Source organism: Xyrauchen texanus, chromosome 2 (assembly GCF_025860055.1).
Source record: "Xyrauchen texanus isolate HMW12.3.18 chromosome 2, RBS_HiC_50CHRs, whole genome shotgun sequence".
Classification (NCBI taxonomy): Eukaryota; Metazoa; Chordata; class Actinopteri; order Cypriniformes; family Catostomidae; genus Xyrauchen; species Xyrauchen texanus.
The window spans coordinates 49,981,167-50,000,189 of NC_068277.1; the positions used below are offsets into that span (position 1 = coordinate 49,981,167).

Below are 19,023 nucleotides of genomic sequence, written 5' to 3' on the forward strand. Positions count from 1 at the left end.
CACCAAAATATACAAATTTAAATCCAAAACATTGTCTGAATACACCAACCCATGCCAATGATATTGTCATTTCAGGTTATCCTGGTCGTAAGGGGCGTCCAGGCAGTGTAGCCGCACCTACCAACCTAACTCGGCCACTTGGGGATCCTGGCCTACCAGGGTTTGATGGGCCTTTTGGTCAGCCGGGAACACCAGGCCAGCCAGGCAGTCCAGGTACCCCAGGTAAGTGCTTTCTTCAGTCTTTGCAAAAGATTAAAAAAAGACATGGTACTGTAAAGTCTGATCCTCTGTTCTGTTTTAAAGACTGAGAATTAGCATTACCAGTACGTATAACATTTTTCAACTTTCAGAGTGACTATTCACACTAGGTAAAATAGCACCTGCCACACAGCATGGCTATTTTCACTCCAGTAGTCTGGTGGGAGCACAGAAATTGAAGACAAACGGTGTTCCTAGTATCGCTTCAGTGGAGAGGGGTGTCAGGACGGTGTGGATGTGCTTGTATTTTGTCCCACTTTTCCCCATCTTGTTTCCTGTCTCCACTCTTAATATTTCCTTTAATACTACTACTACTACTAATAATAATAATAAATAAAAATTAATAGAAAGTTGATTTTTCTCACTGTGATTTGGTCATGGTGAAGGTCGGAGAGTTGAGAGAAAGGTTTGTTCCTGGTAAAATCATATTTTCACTTCGTGCAAATAGCCTCTGCCTTAACATATCAACTCATCTGATTTCTTTCAATTTTCTCTAGGTCCCAAAGGATTCAGAGGACCAGTGGGTAGACTTGGTCCAGTTGGTGCAGCTGGATCTCCAGGAGGTTTTGGTGAGCCTGGATCTTCAGGGATCCAAGGACCCACTGGAACCCAAGGTACAATGAGAAGTTGTTACACAGACAGCAACTTTCATTTACAGTGCATCTGGAAATTATTCACAGCGCTTCAACTTTTCCTCATTTTGTTATGTTACGGCCTTATTCCAAAATTGATTAAATTCATTATTTTCCTCAAAATTCTACAAACAATACCCCATAATGACAATGTGAAAGAATTTTGTTTGAAATCTTGAAAGAAAGAAAAATTACATGTACATAAGTATTCACAGCCTTTGCCATGACAATCAAAATTGAGCTCAGGTGCATCCAGTTTCCACTGATCATCCTTGAGATGTTTCTACAACTTGAATGGAGTCCACCTGTGGTAAATTCAGTTGAATGGACATGATTTGGAAATTCGCACCTGTCTATATAAGGTCCCACAGTTAACAGTGCATGTCAGATTGTCTGTAGACCTCCGAGACAGGATCGTATCGAGGCACAGATCTGGGGAAGGGTACAGAAAACTTTCTGAAGTATTGAAGGTCCCAATGAGCACAGTGTCCTCCATCCATAAATGGAAGAACTTTGGAACCACCAGGACTCTTCCTAGAGCTGGCCGGCCGGGCAAACTGAGCGATCAGGGGAGAAAGGCCTTAGTCAAGGAGGTGACCAAGAACCCAATGGTCACTCTGACAGAGCTCCAGCATTTCTCTGTGGAGAGAGAAGAACCTTCCAGAAGAACAACCATCTCTGCAGCACTCCACCAATCAGGCCTGTATGATAGAGTGGCCAGACGGAAGCCACTCCTCAGTAAAAGGCACATGACAGCCCGCCTGGAGTTTGGCTTTAATGTCAAGGGTCATGTCTGGAGGAAACCAGGCACCGCTCATCACCAGACCAATACCATTCCTACAGTGAAGCATGGTGGTGGCAGCATCATGCTGTGGGGATGTTTTTCAGCGGCAGGAACTGGGTGACTAGTCAGGATCGAGGGAAAGATGAATGCAGTAATGTACAGAGACATCCTTGATGAAAACCTGCTCTAGAGCACTCTGGACCTTAGACTTGGATGAAGGTTCATCTTCCAACAGGACAACGACCCGAAGCACACAGCCAAGATAACAAAGGAGTGGCTACGGGACAACTCTGTGAATGTCCTTGAGTGGTCCAGCCAGACTTGAACCTGAGTGAACATCTCTGGAGAGATCTGAAAATGGCTGTGCACCTACACTCCCCATCCAACCTGATGGAGCTTGAGAGCTCCTGCAAAGAAAAATGGGAGAAACTGCCCAAAAAGAGGTGTGCCAAGTTGTAGCATCATACAAGACTTGAGGCTGTAATTGGTGCCGAAGGTGCTTCAACAAAGTATTGAGCAAAGGCTGTGAATACTTATGTACATGTGATTTTAATTTTAATTTTAATTTTTTTAATTTTTTTTTTTTGCAAAGATTTCAAACAAACGTCTTTCATGTTGTCATTATGGGGTATTGTTTGTAGAAATTTTAGCAAAATAATGAATTTAATCAATTTTGGAATAAGGCTGTAACATAACAAAATGTTGAAGAAGTTTTGTGAATACTTTCCGGATGCACTGTATGTGTACTACTTTCTTTGGAAAAACATTTTGTCAGGTAACCTAAAATGTGCTTGACATGATAACATTTAATTTGAAACAAATTTTAATAAAGTAAATATGTTATTTCTTAGGATTTTATCAATAAAATAACCTGACTGCAGTAGGTTACACCAGGAAAAGTAAAATGAAATTCCTGACATTATTTACTTACTCTCATGTTGTTCAGAACTTGTATACTGTTGTTTTTTTTTGTTTGGAGGAATGCAAATATCCCGATATACAGTATATTCTTAAAATCCTAAGACCGATCTTAAAGCTACCCTCTTTAAGCTAGCCTTTTACAATGTGCGTAAATCAGTCGCATATGCAATCAAATTTCACCCTATGCAACTAAAAATATCTGTGATTAGCCACTGATTGGTAAATTTTACTCCCTAGTGTTTTGAGTGTGGTTGTGACGAATTTTAGCACAAGTAAAAAGTTTGGTTTGATTCGTCCCATGTAATGTGTGTCCAAAGACAAGATCCACACAATCCAGTCTTTTAAGACATTTCATTCTAATCACACATAGCATGGATGCGGTAATAAAACAATTTGATCCCACTCTCGTTAAAGTGTGCTCAACCTTAACACTTCTGTCAGACACTCGCTGAACTGCTGCTATTCTTAAATATACATGTAGACAATAGTTCTACATAACAATGTAAATACTTGTAAATAGTCCAATTGATGCATGTTAAAGCTGCACTTTGTAAGATTTTTTTGGATTAAAATTAACAAATTACCATTATTGATTGAGTACATAAACGATCAGTGTTCAAAACAATGTCCTTACCTTACCCCGATTGACTACTGTAAGCCTATAAAAATAATTTGTAATTTGAGCTGTCGGGTTCAATTTGGTGCAAAATCGCTGGCTTATGACGTTCATCCTTGCATCATAATGTCATGTCCGTACTCACGGGAAAGAAGTGGCGGCTGTCTCGTGTTCCAGCTGGAGAAACTATCTACGCTGTTCAACTCAGATCAGTATTACTCACACAGTTCAGGACAGCATCGTTGCAGTCTAGATGGATGTTTATCTGTTATCCATTTGGTTATCCAAATTGTTTACCTGCTATAATGTTTGGTTTGGATATGTTTTCTGGTAGGGTTGTTGAAGCTTATATCACTTGATATGCTTGTATGAATCAAACATTACTTGTGTTTACTCGTATAACTTAATATCAACATGAAAATAGCATGTTATGACTCCGCCTCCAGTCATATTCACTCACATTTGATGTCTAGTTAAGGTCAAAATGGGAGATTCATCCTCCAGAAGAGGAGTGCCAGAACAGGACTGACATCATGTATTCTTGTGCAAATTGCTTGCAATTATGTTTCAACAATAGATGTCGCTAGAGAGCACAGTTACATAAAACAGCTTTAACAATAAAAATACTAATATACAGTATACACTCACCTAAAGGATTATTAGGAACACCTGTTCAATTTCTCATTAATGCAATTATCTAATCAACCAATCACATGGCAGTTGCTTCAATGCATTTAGGGGTGTGGTCCTGGTCAAGACAATCTCCTGAACTCCAAACTGAATGTTAGAATGGGAAAGAAAGGTGATTTAAGCAATTTTGAGCGTGGCATGGTTGTTGGTGCCAGACGGGCCGGTCTGAGTATTTCACAATCTGCTCAGTTACTGGGATTTTCACGCACAACCATTTCTAGGGTTTACAAAGAATGGTGTGAAAAGGGAAAAACATCCAGTTTGCGGCAGTCCTGTGGGCAAAAATGCCTTGTTGATGCTAGAGGTCAGAGGAGAATGGGCCGACTGATTCAAGCTGATAGAAGAGCAACTTTGCCTGAAATAACCACTCGTTACAACCGAGGTATGCAGCAAAGCATTTGTGAAGCCACAACACGCACAACCTTGAGGCGGATGGGCTACAACAGCAGAAGACCCCACCGGGTACCCACTCATCTCCACTACAAATAGGAAAAAGAGGCTACAATTTGCAAGAGCTCACCAAAATTGGACAGTTGAAGACTGGAAAAATGTTGCCTGGTCTGATGAGTCTCGAATTCTGTTGAGACATTCAGATGGTAGAGTCAGAATTTGGCGTAAACAGAATGAGAACATGGATCCATCATGCCTTGTTACCACTGTGCAGGCTGGTGGTGATGGTGTAATGGTGTGGGGGATGTTTTCTTGGCACACTTTAGGCCCCTTAGTGCCAATTGGGCATCGTTATAAATGCCATGGCCTACCTGAGCATTGTTTCTGACCATGTCCATCCCTTTATGGCCACCATGTACCCATCCTCTGATGGCTACTTCCAGCAGGATAATGCACCATGTCACAAAGCTCGAATCATTTCAAACTGGTTTCTTGAACATGACAATGAGTTCACTGTACTAAAATGGCCCCCACAGTCACCAGATCTCAACCCAATAGAGCATCTTTGGGATGTGGTGGAACGGGAGCTTCGTGCCCTGGATGTGCATCCCACAAATCTCCATCAACTGCAAGATGCTATCCTATCAATATGGGCCAACATTTCTAAAGAATGCTTTCAGCAACTTGTTGAATCAATGCCACATAGAATTAAGGCAGTTCTGAAGGCGAAAGGGGGTCAAACACAGTGTTAGTATGGTGTTCCTAATAATCCTTTAGGTGAGTGTATATGCAATATAATATATGCAATTTTAAGACATCATATTTATTGATGAATACCATGCAATTTGTATATTTTTAAAAAGCTGCAATGTGACCAAATTGATGAAATACTTTGTTAGAATTTAATTAATTATATATAATTTGTAATAAGCATTAGCTGAGAGAATTTATTTCATACAGTATGTAAGCAAAATGGACATTATAACTGAAATATACCCAAATGAATCAGAATCTTATTGAATCAAAATCGGAATTGAATCGAGAGCTTGTGATTCAGAATCAAATAAAATGTGGGTATCTCTATCATTACCCAGCCCACATAAAAGTATAATTAAACTATTCCAAAAGCCCATAAGCTATATGACAGGTTTGTGTGAAGTCATTATTTACTGAAAATGTTGCCCTCCCCAAAATTTGCATCTAGCGGAGTTAAAGAATATCATTGAATACCGACTTAAATTTCAGTCTGTTGCTCACACAAAGCTATTGTGTGGCTTCAGAAGACTTGGAAAACACCACTTCAGTCATATGGACTACTTTTATTATGTTTGTATGCTTTTTTGTCCTTTTTGGAGTTTGACAGTGTCTTGTCACTTTAGCTGTGTCCCAAATGACGCACTATACACTATGCACATACAATAAGTACTCAGTCCTGTAGTATGTGATTTTTCAAAGTGTTGTATCATCTAAAATGTAACACAACATGTTACAAAACATGTTTTTTTTGTTTTAATACACAGAAGCATTCTCAATTTAACGGCTGATGGAAGTGACGTTTCAAACGCATGCGATGTGTTTCCGCTAGCTTTAGCGCATTAGCCAACCTCAGTTCAACACCTGTATCTCAAACAACACACATATTCACACCGTGTGGGGTGATGGTAAAACATTCAACTCACATTAGGAAGGTGCTGTCTTCACTGAAGTTTCGCTAGATGCAACATTCTTCATATTGTTTTGTCAGACCAGAAACGCAGCTAGTTAGCGTACGTACAGGAAGCTGCGAGCACTGAGTGCATGAAGTATCCAACATTCCACACTCCGTTTTAACGATTGAATAAGTGCATCATCTGGGTACTCATAGGACATTTCTTTTTGTTGCCTTTTCAGTGTTAACAAAGTAATCACACTAATTCCATTTCAAAATGACGTACAATAGTGCAGACCTTTGCCATTTGGGATGCACCTTATGAACACGTAACGTGAGTGAGGTTGAGTAAATAATGACAGAATTTTCATTTTATGGTGAACTATTCGTTTAAATCAATAACTATTCAGTCTCACATTCTACATTGTGTACATGGCACTACAGCATCACTGCTATCATTATTCAGCCATCTCTTCTCCTCTAATGTTCTTTGTTTTAATTTGACATGTCTTATACAGGTCCCCCTGGCCAACCAGGGTTGCCAGGTCCTCCAGGTTTACCTGTACGCAGTAGCGGCATTGGCTATACTATGGTAAAACATAGTCAGTCCAGCTTGGTGCCCATGTGTCCACAAGGCATGGCAAAGTTGTGGGAGGGCTACAGTTTGCTGTATGTGGAGGGACAGGAGAAAGCTCACAGTCAGGATCTGGGTGAGACAATATATAACTACTATTTATACACTTATAACTATTTTTGGAATTGCATGACTAACAAATTACAGTATGTAAACACTAACTAGAATATTGTTGTAGATCAGTCTGTTGTGAACTGTGTATATAGGCATTTATATACAGGACACACTAATGAGTTGACTTGACACAATATGATGCAATTAAAGATAATTCAGTTGAATTGAAATGTTCTCTTCATCACAGGTTTGCCTGGTTCCTGCCTGACTCATTTCAGCACTATCCCCTTCTTGTACTGCACAGTCAATGAACTTTGTTACTATGCCAGCCGCAATGACAAATCCTATTGGCTGTCCACCACGGCGCCCATTCCCATGATGCCTGTGGCAGATCAGCAGATTTCTCAGTACATTAGTCGCTGCTCAGTGTGCGAGGCCCCTGCTCAAGCAATCGCTGTCCATAGTCAAGATCTCTCCATACCTACATGCCCTCAGGGCTGGAGAAGTCTGTGGATTGGTTATTCCTTTCTGATGGTAAAATTCAGTAAACAATCTCACATTGCAATACAATGTAGTAAAGATAGCTCCAAAAAGCACATAAAGGCAGCATAAAAGTAATCCATATGACTCCAGTGGTTAAATCCATACCTTCAGAAGGGATTTTATAAGTGTGGTTGAGAAACAGATTAATATTTAAGTCCTGTTTTACAATAAATCTCCACATTCACATTCTTCTTTTTTTTTTTGAAGATTGTCAGTCTTCATGCATATCCCCACCTACTGGGGAGGGAGGAGATTTTCTTGTAATAAAGGACTTAAATATTGATCTGTTTCTCACCTACACCTATATAATGCTTCTGAAGACATGGATTAAACCGCTGAAGTCTTATGGATTACTTTTATGCTGCCTTTATGTGATTTTTAGGATTCATGTCTGTATACAATCATGACCACGGTTTGTTATTTTTTTTTACAAACATTTCAAATAAAAAAAAGCTTGTTTTCTTAATGGTAAATGGTACAAAGGCAGATTTACCTTTGGTTGTGATAAAATAATCAGCTAATGACTATCAAACCAACTAAAAATTATAATGAGTTGATTAAATGTGCTTATATGTCGTTTATACCTGTCAGTGATTCATATATAAACAATTGAAACTATATTTGACTTAGGTCGTACCTTTAAGTCTTTATGTCATTACTGTGAAATCAGCAGCAGAAGAGCAATAAAGGCAGATTACAATATTAAATTGCAAAAATATAGTTTCAACAAAGTCAAAATGTGTGCTTATGACTGTATATAAACAGTTGTGTCTTTCCTTCAGCACACGGCCGCAGGTGCAGAGGGAGGCGGTCAGTCTTTGGTGTCTCCTGGTTCTTGTCTGGAGGATTTCCGTGCCACACCCTTTATTGAGTGCAATGGTGCCCGCGGCACCTGCCACTACTTTGCCAACAAGTACAGTTTCTGGTTGACCACGGTAGAGCGGGACGAACAGTTCGTCCAGAGTCCATCCCAGGAGACACTGAAAGGAGAGCAGTACCGATCACGCATCAGTCGCTGTCAAGTCTGCATGAAGATCTTGTAGCTTCTGTAGATCTTGTAGCTTCTGTAGATGCAGGAGAAAGAGACTTAAACAGGAAGTGTGGGTGAGATGAGAAGAGGCGTTTGATGATAAAGGAAAAAAAGTGAACTGAGGGATTTGATATCATGCCCTTGACCTAAGGACTGTATGACACCCAGCAGTGGTAATGTGATGGATAATATGGGGGTTTGAATGAAAAGAAATGAAGAGATTTTTTCTCTCTTTACCTGCTTATTATCAACAGTGGTGCTACATTACATATTTGAAATATGTATGTGTTTACATTAATTGTCGGTCAGATGCTTTCCAAACTCCCAGTGGATGACTTCTGATTAAGCTGGTTGTTACTACATTTCAAGTACACTATACTCTGTATTAGCTTCACTAGCCGATATTGGTGCTTCTCTAATAATGGTGTTGACCAGAGCGTCTTTCTTGTTTAGCATTGGCGAAAATGGACAAGCCAGCACGTTTTAATCTATGTCAAAGAGTGAGATCACTTAAAACACTTATGATTATCTAACCCCATAATAATGGATCCAATATGAATTGCACTGAAGTGAATATTTGAAAAATTATGTCAAGGTTTTTTCACATCATGTGCAGTTGATCTAAGTAAATTCACCTAGGCCTTTTAAACATCCATCAAACATTAATGATGATTATGTTTATCACTTTACAGATTTTAAAGGGATAGTTCACACAAAAATAATTATCTCTCATCATTTGCTTGTGCTCATGCCATCCCAGAATATTTCAGCTCTGTTGGTCCATACAATGCAAATTAATGGGCACCAAAAAAGCTTTGAAGCTCCAAAAATCAGATAAAGACAGTGTAAAAGTTATACATAAGACTGCAGTACTTTAATCCATGTCTTCTGAAGTGATATGATAGCTGTGGGTGAGAAACAGATCAATATTTAGGTCATTGTTTACTATAAATCTCCACTTTTACTTTTTTGTTTTTGGTGATTCTCAGTCTTCATGCATAATGCCACCTACTGGGTATATACTGAGAATTTATAGTAAAAAAAAGGACTAGAAATTGAGCTGTTTTTCACCCACAGCTATCATATCTCTTCTGAAGATATGGATTTAGCCACTGGAGTATGGATTACTTTTATGCTGCCTCTTATGTGTTTTTTGGGGCTTCAAAGTTTTGGTCACCATTCACTTGCATTGTAAGGACATACAGATCTTAAATATCCTCCTAAAAATCTTCGTTTGTGTTCAGCAGAAGAAACCAAACACATCTGGGATGGCATGAATTTAAATTTTTTAGGTGAACTATCCCTTTAACAGTTCATCTCTTGGTCTTTGAAGGTATAATTTTCATCCGTAATTCACTGCATGACCAAAAAATGTGTGTTTGAAAATAAATTTGACACATTTTTTGATATGTTTGTGAGGGTGTTAGAATGATTTGGTTTATATATTTGTATACTCAAAATGTTAATGGCTTTTTGTTACATGTCTAATTCACTTTATGAATCAGGTTTGCAGATATATAGACCAGTCTGATCGTTTATATAAAACCACTATGGCCACTAAGCCTTTCAGTCTCGCATTAGTAGCCTTGAGTAAATATTTTTTTTTCCCTCCTTTATTATGTTACATTTCATCATGTGTTTGTAAGTGATTCGATTATGCTATATTCAATTCATCCCACTGATAGAAAGATGTACTGTACATGAAGCAAAGACAACGAGTTTACGTAATTTAGGACACTTATTTTCTAAAAATAAACATTTTGAATATTGGCTTTCATAAGAAGACTATTTGCATTTATCATTATAGTTTTTTACTGCTTTGATTCCCTGAGATGTATAATTTCAGAACCTGGTTAATTCTATTAATTAATCATACATTTGTATTATACATTCTGATAGTAAATATGAGAAGACCTTTTCCAGTATTTCATATAATGGTGTAAATGTTTGATCTGAATGCTCGCAGGGAGTACATATATTGAACCTGTCAAAGAAAACTTTCAAACTGTTATTCATTTAGTGTTTGCAAGAGTGTTAGCCTCAGTTTCCATTCACTGTTATTGTGTGGAAAAAGAAAGTAAATATTTACTGAGAGGGTAACATTCTGCCTAACTTCTCATTTTGCATTCCACGGAAGAAAGTCATATGAGTTTAGAACAACATGAGGGTTAGTATATTATGACACAATTGTCATTTGGATGTGAACTACTGTATGCCTTTATGCGCGTATCATAAGCAGCATACAGCAGCCGCAACTTCATTGTCTGTTCATAAATAATTATCATTTGCATTTACAATAAACAATACTGAAAATCTTTTTCATAAGTGTATTTTTATTGGCAATATTTTGTTAAATACAGTTTATTAAAACTTTGGTTTTGTATGTTTATTAATAGTGGAACTACTATATTAAATATATTTCCTGTGGATTTGCTTTGTTAAATATGGCACCATGCTGTGACGTAGAAAAGTTGATAAAAGTAGATAATATTAACATTATTCTTGCTTGTATATATATTTAGTTATGAACCCAAGAGCATCATAAACATACTGGCCAACATTTATATTGTAGGCTTTCTTTTTTATAAGATATGAAATACAGAGCAATGCAATTTAAATACAGTATAGCCTACACCTAATGCCAAAATACATATACTCTAAAGTAAAAGATAATAATAATGGACCATAGTGGGATAGAGAAAATACAGGTCCTTCTCAAAAAATTAGCATATTGTGATAAAGGTCATTATTTTCCATAATGTAATGATAAAAATTTAACTTTCATATATTTTAGATTCATTGCACACCAACTGAAATATCTCAGGTCTTTTATTGTTCTAATACTGATGATTTTGGCATACAACTCATGAAAACCCAAAATTCCTATCTCAAAAAATTAGCATATCATGAAAAGGGTCTCTAAACAAGCTATTAACCTAATCATCTGAATCAACTAATTAACTCTAAACACCTGAAAAAGATTCCTGAGGCTTTTAAAAACTCCCAGCCTGTTTCATTACTCAAAACCGCAATCATGGGTAAGACTGCCGACCTGACTGCTGTCCAGAAGGCCATCACTGACACCCTCAAGCAAGAGGGTAAGACACAGAAAGAAATTTCTGAACAAATAGGCTGTTCCCAGAGTGCTGTATCAAGGCACCTCAGTGGGAAGTCTGTGGGAAGGCAAAAGTGTGGCAAAAAACGCTGCACAACGAGAAGAGGTGACCGGACCCTGAGGAAGATTGTGGAGAAGGACCGATTCCAGACCTTGGGGGACCTCGTGGAAGCAGTGGACTGAGTCTGGAGTAGAAACATCCCCGCATTCCCCAGGTCAAGCCACTTTTGAACCAGAAACAGCGGCAGAAGCGCCTGACCTGGGCTACAGAGAAGCAGCACTGGACTGTTGCTCAGTGGTCCAAAGTACTTTTTTCGGATGAAAGCAAATTTTGCATGTCATTCGGAAATCAAGGTGCCAGAGTCTGGAGGAAGACTGGGGAGAAGGAAATGCCAAAATGCCTGAAGTCCAGTGTCAAGTATCCACAGTCAGTGATGGTCTGGGGTGCCATGTCAGCTGCTGGTGTTGGTCCACTGTGTTTTATCAAGGGCAGGGTCAATGCAGCTAGCTATCAGGAGATTTTGGAGCACTTCATGCTTCCATCTGCTGAAAAGCTTTATGGAGATGAAGATTTCATTTTTCAGCACGACCTGGCACCTGCTCACAGTGCCAAAACCACTGGTAAATGGTTTACTGACCATGGTATTACTGTGCTCAATTGGCCTGCCAACTCTCCTGACCTGAACCCCATAGAGAATCTGTGGGATATTGTGAAGAGAAAGTTGAGAGACGCAAGACCCAACACTCTGGATGAGCTTAAGGCCGCTATCGAAGCATCCTGGGCCTCCATAACACCTCAGCAGTGCCACAGGCTGATTGCCTCCATGCCACGCCGCATTGAAGCAGTCATTTCTGCAAAAGGATTCCCGACCAAGTATTGAGTGCATAACTGAACATAATTATTTGAAGGTTGACTTTTTTTTGGTATTAAAAACACTTCTTTTATTGGTCGGATGAAATATGCTAATTTTTTGAGATAGGAATTTTGGGTTTTCATGAACTGTATGCCAAAATCATCAGTATTAAAACAATAAAAGACCTGAAATATTTCAGTTGGTGTGCAATGAATCTAAAATATATGAAAGTTTAATTTTTATCATTACATTATGGAAAATAATGACCTTTATCACAATATGCTAATTTTTTGAGAAGGACCTGTAATAGACTTACAATATTAAATATTACATCATTTGTGTATTTCTATATATACTTAAATGTTCTATTTGCTTTTTTTTTTTTTTTTTTATAAATTTGTTTTTATCTCTTTGTCTTGTATTGTCTGCGCATGGAAGCTTCTGTCACCAATAAAAAATCCTTGTGGGTGTAAGCATACTTGGCAATAAACCTCATTCTGATTCTGATCAGTTTCTAGATATACTATGAATCCAAGAACGTAATATAAAATAGGTAAAGTATATTGGCTATCCAATATTGTAACTGTCCAATATCGTATAGAAACTGTCATATAAAATGTATAATATTCTCAAAAGGTAATGGTGGTGGGTTTGAGTAAATGATGGACTAATGAAATGAAACATTACATTATGCTTCATCATCGAGATTTGACAGGTACAGTGTATGCCAGTGCCTATTTTCATTGCTATTTTATTTCCAAAAATATTTTTTTTTTACAAATCAGAGAACATCAGAGCAGTACCACCATATTCTGATGTGTTATATTTGAAATATGATCCTCAGAACATTGTAATCCTCAGGTACATTATATGCTGATTGTGCAGAGCCCATAACAATATTCTAAAAAATAACAAAAACAAAGAGCTGGGGCTTTAAGAGCCGTAGTGGGCTGGATAAATACATTCACAAACAAAATCATGCATTATGTCATATTCTGATGTAACATTATTTCAAATTGATCCTCAGAACTATCCATAGCCCATAACTAATTTTTTAATCCGAATTCGTTACAACAATTGGCTCTGCAATATGTTCTGTTGGTACATTCCGCACCTGTGTATTGTCTGGGGTTAATTAGCTGTAACCCCAGTTCCCTGAAAAAGTGGAAAGAGATGCTGTGCTGATTTAGCGCTTTGGGAACGTCTTTAGGAGTGACCGTCTGTGAATATGTGTGCAACACGTCAATGAAATTGACTAGAATTTATAGCCTCTGCTGGTGACATCATCAGGATGCGCCTGTAGCAAGGCTATAAATAGATGCGTCACAGGTGCATCGTCAGGTATTTTGTCTGAAGAGCAGTCCTGGGGCATCCTCAGTGCAGCAATGAAGACAGAAGGTCCCTCCTGTTCAGAATAGCCAAAGGCGAACCGTCGAGGAGAGACATTTTCTCAGAGAACCATACCCTGTTCGGCCAATGTGGTGCGTGAGTAAGGGGCAGGACCCTTGCTGGCGAACTCTGGCCAGGACTCCCGGGAGCAGAAAAGGGAATGCATAGAGGTGCATTCTGGGCCATGTATGTGCCATCGCATCCAGACCCGGGGGGGCTGGGTGACTTAGAGAGGAGTAGAGGGGACATTGCGCCTGTGAGGCGAAGAGGTCCACTTCCGCTCTGTAAAAATCTCAGGGTGGAGTTTCCACTCCCCCATCGGTATTTCAGGTCTGGACTGTAAATCCGCTCCCTATTCAGGCATCCAGGGATATAAGCTGCTCTGATTAACAGGAGCGTGCCCTGGGCCTAAAGGAGAATCTGCCATGCCAGTCTGTTCAGCTGGCATGAACGTAGACCTCCTTGATGGTTTATTTAAGAGGCTACTGCTGTGTTGTCCATCCGCACCAAGACATGGCAGCCTCTGGAAGAAGTACTTCAGGGCCAGAAATACAGCCGTCAACTCGAGACAGTTGATGTAACAATCGACCTGACGACCCTCCCATTCCCCTTGAGCTGGATGACCATTTAAGACAGCTCCCCAGCCCATCAGCGAGGCGTCTGTCGTTAGCAACCTGCAATGGCAAGACGCACTTAGAGTTTGACCCAAAGTGAGGAATCGGGGTCTAAACCATATAGAAAGGGTAAGTAGCACATGGCGCGTAACCCTTATCAGCCTTAGGGGACTGGCCCTTGGATGAAATCCCCTGGTTTTGAGCCACAACTGAAACAGTCTCATGTGATGCCCAAGGGGATCACAGAGGATGCAGTTGCCATGAGACCTAGGAATCGTTGATACTGATGAACAGTGCAACCTTGGCCTAGCCTGACTTTGCTCAGGGTGTTATGAATGGACTCGAATCGAGCGGGAGACAATTGTGCCCGCATTGTGATCGAATTCCATACGATCCCCAGATAGGTAGTTTTCTGAGTGGGAGAGAGGATGCTTTTCTTGGCGTTGAGCCTCAACCCCAGAGAATCCAGATGAGCTAGGACGATATCCCTGTACTGTAATGCCAGTTCTTGTGACTGTGCTAGTATCAGCCAGTTGTCTATGTAATTCAGAATGTGGATGCCCCGGAGTCGCAAAGGAGCCAGTGCTGTGTCCATGCATTCCGTCAAAGTGCGGGGTGATAAGGCTAGACCGAATGAAAGAATCCGATATTGGAAAGCTTCGCCCTCGAAAGCGAACCTCAGGAACCTGTGTTGTGGCAGACTTTCTATATGCAAGTGATTATGACCAACCAATCGCGATGTTGGATTTGAGACACGACTGTCTTGATGGTTAGCATCTTGAACTTGAACGCCCTCTGACTGGGCGGGGCGGGGCTGGGTGGCTGGCCCCTGAGTGCAGCGAGGGAGGAATTTCCCGAAGGCTTCCTCATGGCTTTTCGCCTCCTGGAGCCTGGTGATAACTGTGTTCGTGGCGTCACCAAATAGGCCAGAAGGTGAAACCGGAGGAACCCTCTGTCCCTATCTTTGATGTATGAAAGGTTTAGCCATAAGTGTCTTTCTGTGCTGACCAAAGCAGACATAGACCGGCCAATGGCGCGAGCCATCTGTTTGGTCACCCGGAGAGACAGATTTGTGGCACGACGAAGCTCAACGAAAGCCTCTTCGTCGACCGTACCGCCCGCACTCAAGTCCTTCAGCAGGTCAGCCTGGTACGCCTGCAACATTGCCGTAGTGTTGCCTGGGTGCATTTTCCATTTCCCTTATTAATTTGAAACAAGTAGCACCTAATAAAAAAGAAAAAAAAAAAAAAGAAATTATAGATCGATTAGTTTTCCTAAAAATGTATGTCCTCATATAGTTTGTGGACATCGGGACTAAGTTGTAAAATTTTAAATAGTAGCAAGCTATAGAAACTGTTGGTTATTCATGTTTTTGAGATGTTACAGACATTACATCAGAAATTAGCTTAATTCATTTATTAATTAATTTAAGTAAATTAAGTATACATTATAAATTCTGAATCTATGTAATGGTTACCATTGTCCCATGTCTGCCAAACATGTTGAGTGGTTCAAACAGCATCTGCTGCCTGAAACTGAACTTTTGGTCAGATTTTAGGAGTGAATTGACTTGGCTGCATAGAAAGCTAAAGGATGTCCCCTTGCTTCCTTGCTCCCTATTTAGTGAATGACTTGACCTCCAGTGTGCTGTCTGTCTGTATATTTACTAATATTAATGAACAGAACTGTTATGTACAGTGATAACAAAATAAAATATAGCTGCAAGCAGCAATGGTGGGCCCAAGTGCAGCTGGTCCATTTCCAAATGGTGGCTTTCAGAAAAAAATGCAATGAGGACAAATTTGGCATTATTCTAAACAATTTTGCAGCAATTTGGGTAAATATAAGAGGACTATTTTAAAGACTGTTGTAAGAGTCACACTTCCTGCTGCCAGGTGGTGGCGCTATGACATGTAATTGGCCCCCAAGACTAAACATGCATCTAAACATTGCACACAGAATATATGACACACTTCCTGTTTCCCATTTTTCGCCATTAATTGAATGCCTTGCCATGGCAACACCGTTTAATATATCAAAATCTGTTCACAATTTAGCACCTAAAATGTCTTGGCATGATCTTGCACAAATTTAAAGTGCAAATGTATTTTTTATTTTAAAGTTCGGAGACTGCAATCCCCCCCCACAAAAAAAATTTCCGACTTCCTCTTGGGCGGAGCTAATAACTCTAATTATAAAAGTTGTCTGACTGTATGAGAATGATATATGTACCAATTTTGTTGACAGTAGGTGAAAATGGAGGTGCTACAGAGGCAGTCATACACATCCATTTTAAAGCGGGTGCTACAAAGACATTTCCAAACATACAGCTGAATTTTCATCAAAATCACACAATGCACACAGAAGATATAAGGCACTTCCTGTTTTCCATTTTTCATCATAAATGTATTGCTTCACCATGGTTCAAAATTTTGTTTGCAATTTAGCATCAACGATGTCTTGGCATGATGTTGCACAAATTTGATACCAGTCACATGAATCCCCTAGGAGGAGTATTTAAAAGTTCAGAGACTGCATTATTAAAAAAAATCACAAATGGCCTACTTCATGTTGAGTGGAGCTAATAACTGTAAATATGAAAGTTGTTCTGCTTTATGAGAACTGTATATGTGCAAATTTTGGTGATGCTAGGTGAAAATGGGGGTGCTACAGAGGCCGTCTTACATGCCCATTTTAAAAGGGGCACTACAGAGCCTACCCTGCACACACCAACCCCAGTCACATGAATCCCCTAGGAGGAGTATTTAAAAGTTCAGGGCCTGCAATTAAAAAATGCGTATTCAATCTAAAATGGCTGACTTCCTGTTGGGTGGAGCTAATGACTATAATCTTGATAGTTGTCCGGCTTGATGAGAACAATATATGTAGCAAGTTTGGTGACCATAGAAGAAACTGACCCCACCATTTTTGTCAAAAGGTGACACTACAGAGCTCCACACACCATGTGTTAAATTTTCCCAGGCCTAATGGGCGACAACTCTGATGTGTGTGCAAAATATCCTAAAAATGCAAGCATGCCAAGTACCTCAAAAACATGTGAATATACATAAAAAGTAACTATGACAGTTAATGTGTTGCCATGGCAACTCTATTTAAGAAATCAAGAATCCCCTCAGAATTTAAAATCTGCACTTTACAATTACATTACAAAATATTGAAGCAATTCAAGGTAAACATAAGAGGGACATTTCAAAGTCTGTTAAAAGTGTAGTGCCAGTAGGTGGCACTACAACTTTGACCCACAATAGCCGCGTCAATGTGATCAGCCCGCAAGGCCAAACATATGGCTACATTTTAATGTAAATCCCACGATGCATGCAGGAGATATGAGACACTTCCTGTTTCCCATTTTTTATGTTACTTTATCACCATGGCAACACAATTTATAAAAAATCAGTTTGCAATTTAGCATCATCAATGTCTTGGTGTGATGTTGTCCTGTGGATGCTGTGGACACAACTATTTGGGTGTGACATTTCAACTGCTTTGAGCACAGATGCAAAATGAGGATTATGAAGTTTGAGTGCCCCCTAGCATCAAAAATGATTGAAACTTAGTATGTTACCTCAGAGTGTTAATTTGTACATGTGTACAAAGTTTTGTTAAGTTTGAAAATTGCTCTCACAAAAGGCTAATTAGTCATTTTACACCACACCCTTAAAACGTATTTGTTTATATCTTCTTAACATTTTGACATATCAAAATTATTTTAAAATCTTTTTGACAGGAGGGTCTGTAAAAGACATATACCAGTGTATTTGTGCAAATCGGAAAAACGGCCTAGGACGAGTTAAAATTTTTGTTTTTTTTCGTAGAAAACTTGTATTGTGGAAATGGAAATTCATGTGACTGTATTATTTGGGGCACTGATGGGTTCAGAAAAGCTATAGAATTTATTTAGCCTATACGGTTCTCAAGATATTTGCATAAATGCGAATTAGCTAAGTAGCGCGCCACTGTGTGGCCGATCGTCACAACATTTTATATATTGCTTTGTGTAGACACCCTAATTGTGTATAGTAAGTTTCATAACCATTGGCCATTTCCAATATGAATTACTAGGTACTGAAATTTGACTGGCCACTGGCAGCCATATTTGTTAATTTGTCGAGCACTTGAACCAAAGATTTTGTTTTATGTTGTAGCACCCCCTAGTGGCAGAACTGTAATGACCTGCTGACTACGTATACTGAGTTAGGTTTTTAAAAAAGTTCAAAATGCAGAGAAATTATAGACAGAAATCAAATCGGAGGTCAGATGGGTGTGCATTTGTGTGCCTGAGTAGTGGGGGGGATTTAGGATCATCCTGCCAAGTTTAGTGTCTCCACGACTTACTTTTAGGGTAGAAGAAAAATATAAGAAAATCAGTACAATTACAATAGGGTTCCAGCAGCTTCACTGCTTGGCCCCTAATAAGAAGATTAAGTATAATAAGAAAATCGGAACAAATACAATTGGACCCCTAATAATCCTTAGAAGAACAATAGGGTCACCATAATTTCAGTGCTCGTACCCTATTAATCCTTAGAAGAACAATAGGGTATCTGCACTTTCAGGGCCCTAAATATATCAACATTTATATTGAAATGAAGTGAAATGACCCACAGTTGTATGAATATTGAAAGTTATGCAAAAAAACGTTTTTTTCAACTTTTGAGGGTATAATGACCCAAAATCCATGTTTGTAGACATGTTTATCAGTGCACTGACGTGAGAAAAATGAATAATTTTTTTTGAAGTGGCATATCCAACGAAACTAGAGACTACACCCAAACAGGCTTCAATGATAAAAACGTAGAGGTTTCTTACCAGAGGCATGTTTGTTGGCTC

General features: G+C 39.3%; 1 protein-coding gene across 3 annotated transcripts in view; it reads left to right on the top strand.

The window, feature by feature from the left end:
• The window catches only part of LOC127657636 (collagen alpha-6(IV) chain-like), a 167,196-nt gene extending 156,376 nt beyond the window's left edge, over positions 1-10,820 (top strand). For 2 of the 3 annotated variants that reach the window (XM_052146505.1, XM_052146510.1), the window contains exons 42-46: positions 76-222; positions 756-872; positions 6,458-6,649; positions 6,875-7,161; positions 7,953-10,820. In XM_052146505.1, coding sequence (XP_052002465.1) covers positions 76-222; positions 756-872; positions 6,458-6,649; positions 6,875-7,161; positions 7,953-8,213 — 1,004 coding nt within the window. In that variant the 3' untranslated portion in view covers positions 8,214-10,820. The remainder of the gene's footprint in view (positions 1-75; positions 223-755; positions 873-6,457; positions 6,650-6,874; positions 7,162-7,952) is intronic. The other variant, XM_052146513.1, reaches the window with a different exon arrangement.
• Positions 10,821-19,023: the final 8,203 nt, after the last annotated feature.